Source organism: Suricata suricatta, chromosome 3, assembly GCF_006229205.1.
Source record: "Suricata suricatta isolate VVHF042 chromosome 3, meerkat_22Aug2017_6uvM2_HiC, whole genome shotgun sequence".
NCBI classification, from domain to species: domain Eukaryota; kingdom Metazoa; phylum Chordata; class Mammalia; order Carnivora; family Herpestidae; genus Suricata; species Suricata suricatta.
The window spans coordinates 114,597,870-114,610,027 of NC_043702.1; the positions used below are offsets into that span (position 1 = coordinate 114,597,870).

A 12,158-nucleotide genomic window follows, 5' to 3' on the forward strand; every position below is an offset into this window, starting at 1 on the left:
CCCCCAAATCGTGTTTTAATGGTAATCCCCAAATTGACCTAACTAACCACGCTTTTTCTAACCAGCACGACCCCGTAAGGTTGAAGAAGAGTTCACCTACATAAGCTCCCTTGGGCTAGACTCAATCCTCTTCCCTTTGCTGGGGCTGCATAAACCATGAAATTCCTAAGGCTTTCAAGTTCAGTACCTCTCTTGCAAGGGTTTGGTGGAAGAAGGAATGGTCCTTGCATTTACCTTTTGGTAAGGGAAGGGGAGAAAAAGGAGGAGGTAGAAAGTAACAGAGAGATCTCCTGACCAAGAAGGTAGAACATTACCACCCACCTAGACAATAACATTTTCCCACTCCCCAAATATTCAGTGAGAGTAGAGACTAGAAATACAGAGATGAGGTTTCTCACTCATACCACGCCCACAATTTCTATTAGCTTCCCAGCTGAAGGAATGGGGACTCTGTCCACCTATTTTACAGTGAGAATACTCATAAAAATGAATACGGATAAGCATGACACAATTATGAGTTCAGAAACTTCCCAAATGCTACACAGTCACATTTCTATAAATGAGAGGTGTTTTTGCTTTATCTTAAAATCATTTGCATATAAAAGTCGGCTGTTGCTAATATAAGAAACTTGATGGAATTTTTAGAAAGCATAAATCGTATTAAATATATGTATATATAAATTCCTTTCCCAAGGGTATAGAGATTAAACCCCCAACTAGCTGATGATCATTTTCCTACAAGTATGCATGGGGGAAAGGTCCTTTTTTTTATAATATTTATTTTTGAGAGAGAGAGATAAAGAGAGCATGAGTGGGGAAGGGGCAGAGAGAGAGGGAGATCCAGAATCTGAAGCAGGCTCCAGGTTCTGAGCTGTCAGCACAGACCCTGATGCAGGGCCTGAACTCAAGAACCGCGAGATCACGACCTGAGCTGAAGTCAGACACTCAACCGACGGAGCCGCCCGGGCTCCCCAAAAGTCCTATTCAACCGTATTCAATTATTTTCAAATACATGCTCTGAAGTTTCGTTATTATACTTATCTCTAGAGTAGCCAGGATCTGTCGTTTCATGGCTAAAAGAGCTTTCATTTGAAGCAGATACTATGCAAAAATTAAATTGCTAAGGGCGCCTGGGTGGCTCAGTCGGTTGAAGGTCCAACTTTGTCTCAGATCATGATCTCAACGGCTTATAAGTTCAAAGGCCAGAGCCTGGAGTCTGGTTCAGATACTGTGTCCTCCTCTTTCTCTGCCCTCCCCTGCTCGTGCTGTCGCTCTCAAAAATAAACATTAAACAAGAAAAAAAAACCAATTTACATTGTTAAAATTGGGACTTAATGTAGCCTTTTGGTTTTCATGAAAAATAATTTCTCACTAAGAGGGTTTGTTCTTTTATAGTCCAGAAAATATCTTCACTTTTTTTCCATGCACATTACTAAAAACGGGCTTTTAGGTAGCAGTCAGATAAATGTATACAGTAGGTTTAAACTATGGTTTGAAAACTAAATCAAAACTAACAAGTAAGTAAAACATTAATTTTTTTACATGAATTTCTTGAGCATCTGGAGGACTGTCAGAAACAGGAGGCTTTTCTTCTGCTAAGTCAACACCTGCTTTCAGTACATCAGCTGCTACTTCATGATCTTTTAAGGTCAGTGCGATTTCTCGGTCACACTTAGGATCAGAGGTAACGGGACTTTCGGAGACAAGCTCCAGGTCCCCAGCGTCACCACAGACATCAGCCGCAGCTGAAAGAAAAACGAGAGTTAATCCTCCAGGTTTTAAACGGAAAGAAAACCAAAAAGATACATACCACGCTATTTGAGAAGTAACTGAAAGGAAAAGGCCGTATTGCACGTGAGACTATTTCCTTGAAAACCAGACACATTGGTTGCCAAACGCCTTCTAACATCTGAAAGGGGCAAAGTCAGTGAGGGCTTACCCATTAATCCTAGTTCTTCAGTATCCATTCGGTTTAAACGATTCATACTTCTTTTCCCAAAAAACACACAGATGACAAATTTTACAGGTAAAAATTACAACACTGGCTTTTTTTTTTTTAACTAATGTTTACTTGTTTTTGAGAGAGAGAGAGAGTGTGTGAGCAGGGTATGGGCAGAGAGAGAGAGAGAGAAACAGAATCCCAAGCAGCCTCCAGGCTCCAAGCCATCAAGCACAGAGCCAGATGTGGGGCTTGAACTCACGAGCTATGAGATCATGACCTGAGCCAAAGTCAGATGCTCAACCAACTGAGCCACCCAGGCGTCCCAGCCCGGGGTTCTTTTCAACGTGGACAGAAAGAATTCTTGTCCTTACCGTGAAACTTTAGTCTGAGCCCAACTGCTCTGAGGGGCTCAGATGTTTGTTCCCCATTCAATTAGCCTGGAAGCTTCACGCATCAGGTGACTGGTGGCAACCAGCTCTCCCCGCTGAGCCACTGTAAGAGGACGCGAGGGACACGCAGTCTGGGCTTTCTCTCACCACAAAGGGACTGGATCTCTCTCTTTGGGCAGAAAGCATCCAAATGGCTACGAACACACTCTGCCCCTTGGAAAAGCTAGAGGGGAAATGAGGGAAGGCAACAGCTCATCTAAAAAAAAGAATTCTCCTTATCTTTTATCTTTCTCTTTGCCAATGACTTATCGGTCATTAGCACTCAAAATCATTTATATCTCATTTGGGTTTGTGAACAACACAAAATCCAAACACTTCATGGTGGCTGGGTGGGGATGTCTGACTAGATCAAAAGCCTTTAGAGTTTAACAAAAAAATCAATAAAAAGTTATTTTACAGAAAACAATGAGGAAAAAACATTTTCACGTTTGACAGATAATGGGGCGAGTATCCCTAATATGAAATACAGCCTATATAAAACAAAAGGATAAAAGTTGTTCCCTGTCCATTTGGCAAGAGGAATGGGAAAAACCCACTTTACCTTCCAATTGTCAGTGCACAAAAGCAGTGACTAACCTTTACTGGAGAAAATCTCATAAAGCTGGGCATAACTCTTGACCTGCAGGGCAAGCCCGTGGTTTGGAACTACTAAACAGAAATAGTGACAAAAAATGTGCAAAGATACAGACACACACACAAAAATTCAATGCAGAAATGAAATGGCAAAACAAAAATGGGGATCGGCCCAAGAGTTCCTCAATATGCCACGAGTTAAGAATCCCACAGAACGTCCACACTAGCAAACACTGCTAGGGCCACTGCAAAGGACAGGGTTAATCTAGATTAATGACAGAGGGAAATGTCATAAATATACTGCTAACTGGAGAAAAAAGGTTGCTCCTTTGGTATTAAACTGGTGATAATTTATCATCATTGCTAACATTTATTGAGCTTTTATTTAATTGAGGTTTTATTAACACTTACAGGTATTAATACTTTACAGACAAAGCAAAGACAGCCTGTAGCCTTTATGTATTTTTGAAGTGCAGGACTGGGTTATGAAATCAACCAAAGCCTCCACACTTACCTTCTCTTTCAACATAAGCAGGAAAATATGCACACAGAAACCCAGGAAAGATACTCTAAATTGCCCATAATGGATCCTTAAAGCAGATGATGAGGTTACGGGATTTACTTGGCAGTCTTACAGTGAACACATATTACATTCTAGGGGCGCCTGGGTGGCTCATTTGGCTAAGCAGCAGACTCTTGGTTTCAGCTCAGGCCACAATCTCGTGGATGCTGGGATCCAGACCCCTATCAGGCTCTGCACTGACCGGGTGGAGCCTGCTTGTGATTCTCTCTCACTCTCAAAAATAAACTTAAAAAATCTATTACATTCTTAATGAGGGGAGAAAAACAAGTTTGTTCATTTCTGTCCTGATCCCTATTCATGACAGGAGAGTCAGCAGTAACATCGTAACATAGTATCGTCAGGTGATCTCACAAAATGCTAAGTTCTGGGCGCTGGCATTCAAGATGCCTGCTTTCCCCAAACCCATCTGTAAGCTGAGGAAAATGTAGCTTCCTCATCTCTATAAAAAAAAAAAAGTCACTGAGTTAAGAAAAAAATCAAATGAATTCTATATATTTGTTAACTTCTCTAGTGTAAATGCAGTCATTTGTGTGTGCAGTCTGTCTGGGGACTGCTACTTATTTTACTCTTCTTTGGTGTTCTGAGGGAAAGTATGTCCACCAAATCCATTCTAAGACCAGTCTACTATCAGAACACAGAAAGCCTTAAGAGGAAGAACTGTGATAAAAAAAATCTAGAGAACAGATTCCTTTGTCCTTAGAACACTCCTGCAACACTATAAAGAAATAATTCGGAAGTCAAAATACCACACACGTTTACGGTTACCTGCTCTGCGTGAAGAGGGGCCGGCCTCCACAGACACTCCTTCTTCGTCCAGAACTGGTGCCCGCAATTTCGGGGAGAGGACTTTCCTTTAGAAATAGAAATATGCCCATGAGTGTGTAAGAAGGCCCCTCCTGCTCTCACCTGGGTTAACCCTGTTCCCTCTACTATGTGTCCTAGTGGTAATGGAAACCGAGGGTTGGAGAACCAAATGCCACCCAAGTCCACTTTGTAGAACATTATGAAATCTGTACGTGAACTCAGACACAGGCCATGCTGTATCTGGTGCTCTCATCTTCTAGGACTTTACTCTGCTGGCAACAATAGCACGCCCTTAAATTACAAGTAAAATTACTTGAAGATGCTGATCAATGTCAATTACACGTAGGCCGGTTTTTAAATTATCTGTGGGCACATCCTTAAGTAAGTCCATGGGGTATTATGGAGTATGGCCTATAACCTCAGTAAAGTCAGGTTCAGTATTTCAGCGTTATGTAAAAAGAGGATGATAAAACAGAGGGAGACTGACCGGACCTGTAACACTTGATGAAAGTTAAGCCTTTCTCTGAAACCCAACTAAAGCATGCTGACTTTGTGAGAGGGGACAAAATAAAATTATAAAATAAATTCAAGAAAAAGCATACATTTGGAATATGTACATGTATGAAACAGATGTATTCTTAAGACTTCTCTCACAATGTTAAGATAACCAAGAACCAACATCCGAGAAATTTATATTTAAAAAAGACAGAGCTTGTCATGATGGGGACTATTTGCCTAGATTATTACCAGTGACCACAAAGTTTGTCATGTGACCACGCTGTGCTTTGCAACTGTTGCAATTAACTGTCAAACCCACTGCAATAAATATTAGTTTCATTAAAATTCAAGAAACTGAGAATGAGATAATACAACAATCTAGGTAATCCTTTCATGTTATGCCCTCCCACTTCTTCCCCAAAGGCCCAGTGAAGATTCCAGCTAATCAGGATCTCTCTTCTCGGAAGGGAAGCCCCCAACTGAGGTCACGTAGGAGATGCGACCGTCACGATCCTGATTTCTGTGGGGGCTCTGTGGGCTCTTTGAGGCCAGACAGAGCAGTGACCGTTGACAATATCTTAAACGCTCACACCGCATGTGCGCTCATTCATCCTCGCTGCTTCCCAATCACCAAAGCGACCCCTTTCCTGTGTCCCCAGCAACAGCCTGCTCAGGGTCCAGCTGCGTGAGGCGTCTGCCCTGCGACCAGACTGAGGTGCTGCTGCCGGCTGGTCCGTCGCCTCCCTGCTTGGTTCAGCTGACTTTCAAGCAGGGACATGGTGCACAGATCGATATTCTAATACAAGCCGCCCGCCTGTCTTGTCGCAGACCATAAACTGATGGAGCACACTGAGAGCACCCCCACATCACCTAGGACGGTGCCCACATGTGCAAACACTGAATAAGACTGGGGGCGGGGGGCACAGTGCTTCAGGCAGTCCTTCAAAACCAGAACTGGGCCGGAGTCTCGTATTCCCTGGAGGGCAGGAACAGCACAGCCTCTGGGCCACGTCCCCCTCGACTCCATCCTGTGCTACCGCAGACACAGCTCACCAGCCTGAAGCCGCCGGAGATGGAGGGTGTGGAGGAGTGCACGGCCAGAAATCACACTCCGGTCTTCAACAAAAATGGAATCACCAAAGAGTATAAAAGGAGATCTGCCTTAATTCATCATGACTTCACATACTCGGGAAATGTCTAGTCTCATTCTAGGACTCACGGTAACTACCAAGTAACACACACTTGTACCGACGGAAACCGCTTCCTAATGGAAACCGTTACCGGAGTGGGAAGATCCAAGATCTGAAATAAAAGTCAATCTATGAAGCAAATATTAAACCACTGGCTCACCGTTTTATTACACTTTCTTAACATGGGAACTGTTCTGTGAGCTTACCCTTCGTGGGCCGCTGGTGCACAGAGCGAAGCTTCCACTCCGTGGATGGCGCTCGAGGGGCTGAGCTCTGCCAGTTCTGCCTCTGCAGCCGCCTCTTCCAAAGGGCCTGGAAATCACGCGGGGGAGAACACTCACAATGACTTAGGCCAAATGTTTAGCAATTCCTCATGGTCCTTCTTAAAAAATTAATTTCGATCAGGTTTGCCGGGTCTGCTTTTTTATACCGTTAGCTTTACTCCCTCGGCATCAGAATGCCAACAGGTCCTTCGAATTCTCTGAGCCCGGTCCAAGAGCCTCCTTACCCCACCACCTCTCGCTTCTGGCTTAACATGCAAGTGTTGTACAGGAGTGACCCACTCGGTCCTCAACAGTCTGAGGGGTCGAACTGTCCTCCCCAATTTACAGACGAGGAAACAGAGGCACACGGTCATATCTTATCCCAGGCCTACTAAGGAGCTGAGATTCAAATGTAGTCTGTTTTACTCTAGAGTCTGTGCCTTAGGATCCCCCGTGAGAACAACAGAAGTTTCTATTTCAGACTGCCTAGTCTTTTTAGGAACCATCAATGAAGATACTGCCATGAACATCGTCATCTGTTTTATCAAATATTTTAGTGGAACAGAGCACATCCAAAGTGACGTAAACCTGTGGACCGATGCTGTTCACGGGGACAGTCCTAGGCTCTCAGAGCAATTACTGATGCTTGTGTTTCTGAAACAGACATCAGAGCCCTAGCCCCTAAAGAAACTACTAGGACACAGATTTTTATAGAGGTATTTCGTTTAACAAGTTTAAAGTCAGGAGTTACCTTTAAGTATGTTTGTTAAAATAGCACAGGGGCTCGAAACATAAAAGAAGGGACTAACTTTCTGATGCAATTCTCAGCCAAGTCTCTCTCCTCTCTCTGGGGCTCCCCCGGCCCCTGCAGGCCACCTCCAGCAAGGAGTATCAGACAACAGCGTGCGTGCTTGTTCTTGATCTGCAGTCCACTAGGCTCTAAGTTACTAACGGGCAGGGCCGTGTCTGCTCCACTCACTGTCTGACCGTCCACCCCGACCCACACAAAAAGCGCCCACCTGCTGTGCAGGCGTGAGGGGCTCAAAATCTTTTCAATGGATAAATAAACGTAGAGCTATAAATTCATGGCCCTTGGACGTCTGTTTTGATTGTCCCTCAATTATTCTGGCGGTAGGGACGGTGACGAGAAGGAATGAACGAACCCCCCAGTTCGAGTCTGTGGGGTTCGCACTGGCACTTCCCGCGGGAGAAGAGGGCCTGGAGTCCCGTGTGCACACTGTGTCCAAAAGCTAGTACGCTGTAACTACTCAGTCCCGATGCTTTTCTTACGATGGAAGGGTTCTACTGCACGTTCTGTGAATATCTGGAAATGAGTCCTTACCCATCTGTTTCTCCAGGTCTGGAGGAATTACTTCTGATTCAAGATCGTCTTTATCACTATGGTTCTCAGTCAGTTCAGTTAAATTAGTCATTAGTTCCGTGGAAGAGCTCGTTGGCTCTGAGGCCACAAAAAGTTCTTCAAAGTCTCCTGGGGACGGCGCGTCCTGGTACTCCAAGGTGGTCTGGTCCGACCTGGTTGAAGTACCGCTACTTTCTTTGCTCACGTCCAGTTTCTCCAAACTCTGTGAGGCTGCGTCCTCTGATCTCAGGTCCATTTCTTGATGGTCCTTTTCAGGACCGTCCGGAGAAAAGGCTGCCATCCTGCGCCTTAGCCATCTGCTTTCCACTGGGGCTCCGCATTTATGGAAAAGGGGAGCAAAGGACAGTTTTGTTCTGCTCTCATCTGTACCCTGTCAAGGAACGATTTTGAGGGGGGGAAGGAAATTCACTAGTAAAAAAAAAAAAAAATCAACAGTCGAGCCTCAGCTATCCCCACTTTCCATGTCTGCTATTTCTCTAGATTCTCTCCTCAGTCAACACTCACTTCTTCCTAAGTCCATTCTCTCAAAGAATGGACACAGGTACACGGCTGTGGATGTCTTCCTAACTGGTAACAAGACAGTTTTTCCAAAAGACTAAACACAAGAAGAAGATGACCCACTGCCGCCAAACAGGGTCCTGCAAACCCACCCACAAAACACGCACCTGAACAGCCAGGGAGGATCTTAGCACAAGAGGCAACGCGGAGTCAGGGGGAGAGACGAAGCACCGCCTGAGAGTTAGGAGGCTCCCGCCACCGCACAGCTGCCTGACTAGAGGCAAGTTACATGGTGCTTCTGGGCTGTATTGTCTGCACTTGCACATGATGGGTTTAGCTTAGCCAATACCATGAGTTCCTTTCTGAACTAATGTTTTCTGATTTCATGACTCCCTACGAGACTGCAAACAAAAAAATCTATAGTGATGTCTTTTAAATGGGTTTATCTTTTCACTTGTAAAAGCTAATATATTCTGAGTAAGTCTTTTTGGTTCAAACTACAATCATGCTTACTTCAGCAGTCCGTTTTGTGGCCACGCCTTCTTCCATGAATGAAATTCTAGTTTCCTTAAGTCGCAGAGGAGGGGTAAGGGACTTTCCAGGTGACAGAGATGGAGACGGTAGAGGTGATGTTCGAAGACCAGACCTTAAGATGGATGGAGGAGTGAAATCGGCAAACCCAGAGGAAGTGGCGGACATGGCCAGAGTTTTAGCTTTCTGTGACAAGGGAAAAATGGAATTCCGCCATTAGTGCTTGTAAAAGGCACTTACATTAAGGACAGACAGGGTCTAGCGAGTCACTGTGGTGGCTATATATACTCATCTCTAATAAACACATCAATAAAAAGTTTAACTACAGATTACTGTGAAGAAAACACGAAATTCTACTCAGGACTCTCTACATAAGAATATAAAAAACATAAAACTGCATCCACAATCATTCTAAAGGCCTTGGTTATTCCCAGTTTAAGTTCCACTTTAAAAAATACAGCATAGGAGCGCCTAAGGGGCTCAGTCAATTAAGCCTCTGACTCTTAATTCTGGCTCAGGTCATAATCTCATGGTCTGTGAGTTCAAGCCCCACATCAGTACTGACAGTGTGGAGCCTGCTTGGGATTCTCTTTCCTTCTTTCTCTGCCCCTCCTCCCTTGCTCTGTCTCTCTCTCTCTCAAAATAAAAAAACTTAAAAAAAAATAAGACAGCGTAGAGAGAAATTATTTAATGCTTGCTTACAAAACTTTAGTTTGGCGAAGAGAAATGATAGTATGTGATGGAAAGAACTGAGTATAATGATGGCAAGTTAATACAGATGAACCTGACTTTAAGACTTTTTCACAAAAAATATATATAATCTCATCACATGAATCCAACAGTAACTGATTTCTTACGGAAATCCTCTGAGGATTTACTATAATCAATAAAAATAATTAGCATAGAAACTGTTTAGCAGAAATAATTCCGTCACTTAACTTCTCCTGTAAAGGACCAGCAAGCAGACTACAGTATCCCATTAGATTACTGAATATCATCAGATTTTTTTCAATTATTACACAGATTTTTTTCTAGATTATTTTTGGTAGTAGGCACAAAATATAAGTACAGGATAAAATATGAAACATGACTTAAAATTTTTTTTTAATGTTTGTTTATTTTTGAAAAGAGAGAAAGAGACAGAGCATAAGCAGGGGAGTGGCAGAGAGAGAGGGAGACAGACTCTGAAGAAGGCTCCAGGCTCCAAGCTGTCAGCACAGAGTCAGACAAGGGGCTCAAACTCATGAACCGTGAGATTATGACCTGAGACGAAGTTAAGACACTTAACCGAATGACCACCTAGGTGCCCTGAAATGTGATTTTTTTAATACATGAAAACAAAGCAACAAAAACAAATTTAAGGGGAAGAAAAGGGGTCCCAGACGCGCCACCTGGGTGGCTCAGTCAGCCGAGCATCTGAATCTTGATTTTGGCTCAGATTTTGGTCTCAGGGTTCTTGAGATCAAGTCCCGAGTGGGGCTCCAAGTCAAGCCTGCTTAAGATTCCCTCTCTTCCCTCTGTCCACCCCCACCCACTCACCCACCTTGTGCATAACATGTGCTCTTCCCCCCAAAATAAATATTAAAAGAAAGGAAGAAAGAAAGAAGGAAAGAAAGAAAGGAAACAAGAATCACAGTATCCTGCATATTCAATGTCAGGAACTTAATTAGCTTATCCACCTTCTTTTCAACTTCTTTTAGAAACTATTTTTGGACTGGCATTTATTGAACTATCATATGCACTTTGAAAAGCAAGAATCCCCTCGCTTTACTCTAAATGATGGCTATCCAGAAACTGGCAGAAAGTAAAGGCAGAGAGCTTGCGGGACTCCAGAGGTTGCTGGGCTCGGTGCTGGGGCCGAGCTGGCCCAAGACCCTCGTGACGGCGGGATCCAAGCAGGTCTGCTGTGGTGGTTTCCCAACTCATGACTTCTCAGAGACAAGGGAGGAAAAGGAATTTCAGGCAGATTCGCTGCTAGCAAGGGGTAATAGTTTAGTTTCACCAAAGGAGGAATGTAAATAAATAAAAATACACCTGAGAACTAAAAGCATCTGAGAGAAGGAAGAAGGAACAGTAAAATGATAGCAGAGACGGGGTGGGGGTGGGAGCACAAATCCAACAATTCGAAAGCTTTTGCCAGAGGTTTTAACTTCTAGGTTTCCATTTGTAATGACCACAGAGACTTGCTTTGCTCTCAGAATAACAACGTAATTGTTCACCTGGAATACAATGTCACTGAGACACGCAAGTAAATTTAGGAAGTCTATTTAAGATGTAAAAATACAATAAATATTTTCGAAAGGTAACTCCCCCCCCAAAAGTTTAAAGCTGTCAATTTCCTAGAGGTCTTGGTCACAAACAGCTTCCTTCTGTCTTCTACTTGGCAAGTGAGAGCCCCCAGCCTCCCCGCGAATGCGAGGCACCCAATACTCACCTTCACTACAAAGGGAGTTTCAAGGATACGGAATTCTGAAGCCCTGGGAGAACTCGGACCCGATCCTTTCTCTCCGGACCTTGTTGGTAATGCACTGGACGCTCGGTACAAAGGAGACCTTGGGGGCGTTTGCTGAACGAATCCCAAACGCTGAGAAGGCCGGGCCACGGGATGGACAATCGAATCCAGTGGCCTGTAATCACAGCACACACACAGTACACAGAGAGATCCGCGTAACTAACTTGCAGACAGACTTGTTTGCTAGAACTCATGTTTATGACCACGTACAAATTCCTTTTATCTACATGTGACCTACATAATGAACACTGGTTTGCTTTGCCTTTATGGTTTTTATTGCAATGCAAGGATGATCACTGACACACACAAAAACTTTTTTTCAAATTAATAAGGACAGTGACAAAATGGAATCTCAAGGTTCTGCTGAATGGTTTTCTAGAAGGTCCTGGATATAGTTCAGACAAATGATAAAACTAATCTCATCGATAATTTATATTAAGCAGGCATAGTCCCAACAGTTTAAAAACTTAATTTATAGGTAAAAAATGTAAATTCGATGTGAAAATTCAGGTTACAAATTCTGATGGATCATTTATTTGCAGTCACTTCTTCCCCAATTTCCTCATCAACAGTCTATTTGATGGTTATATTTTGTAGCAAGAAGAACAAAACATTTTGACGTCCCCAAAATGACTCTGGTTCAGCTGAGAAGAACCAGAAAGGGACCGTAGTCTGGTGCCCAGAATTGCTCCCCACCCCCACCCCAGCATCCTTCCCTTCTGTCCTCTGCATTCACGTGAGATTCTCAGGACTGGGCAGGTGGATGAACACAGCTCACAGATGCGGCTTTAGGACCCAACCTGTTACCCGGTGGAGAACCTTAGTAGGAAGCATTATCTTAGTAATGCTTATTATTCTGTCCTAATAAGCACAGCCTTGAGATTTCCACCAAGCCAAAAATACCCCTTCAGGCCACTAGACATTTCTTTCTCTA

At 43.7% G+C, this 12,158-nt stretch overlaps 1 protein-coding gene across 4 annotated transcripts in view; it reads right to left on the reverse strand.

The window, feature by feature from the left end:
- AHCTF1 (AT-hook containing transcription factor 1) overlaps positions 1-12,158 on the reverse strand; it is a 72,669-nt gene that overhangs the window by 10,677 nt on the left and 49,834 nt on the right. For all 4 annotated transcript variants that reach the window (XM_029934869.1, XM_029934870.1, XM_029934873.1 and 1 more), the window contains exons 27-32: positions 11,147-11,339; positions 8,695-8,898; positions 7,645-8,053; positions 6,246-6,351; positions 4,313-4,398; positions 1,543-1,745 (exon numbers count right to left, since the gene is read on the reverse strand). In XM_029934869.1, coding sequence (XP_029790729.1) covers positions 1,543-1,745; positions 4,313-4,398; positions 6,246-6,351; positions 7,645-8,053; positions 8,695-8,898; positions 11,147-11,339 — 1,201 coding nt within the window. The remainder of the gene's footprint in view (positions 1-1,542; positions 1,746-4,312; positions 4,399-6,245; positions 6,352-7,644; positions 8,054-8,694; positions 8,899-11,146; positions 11,340-12,158) is intronic.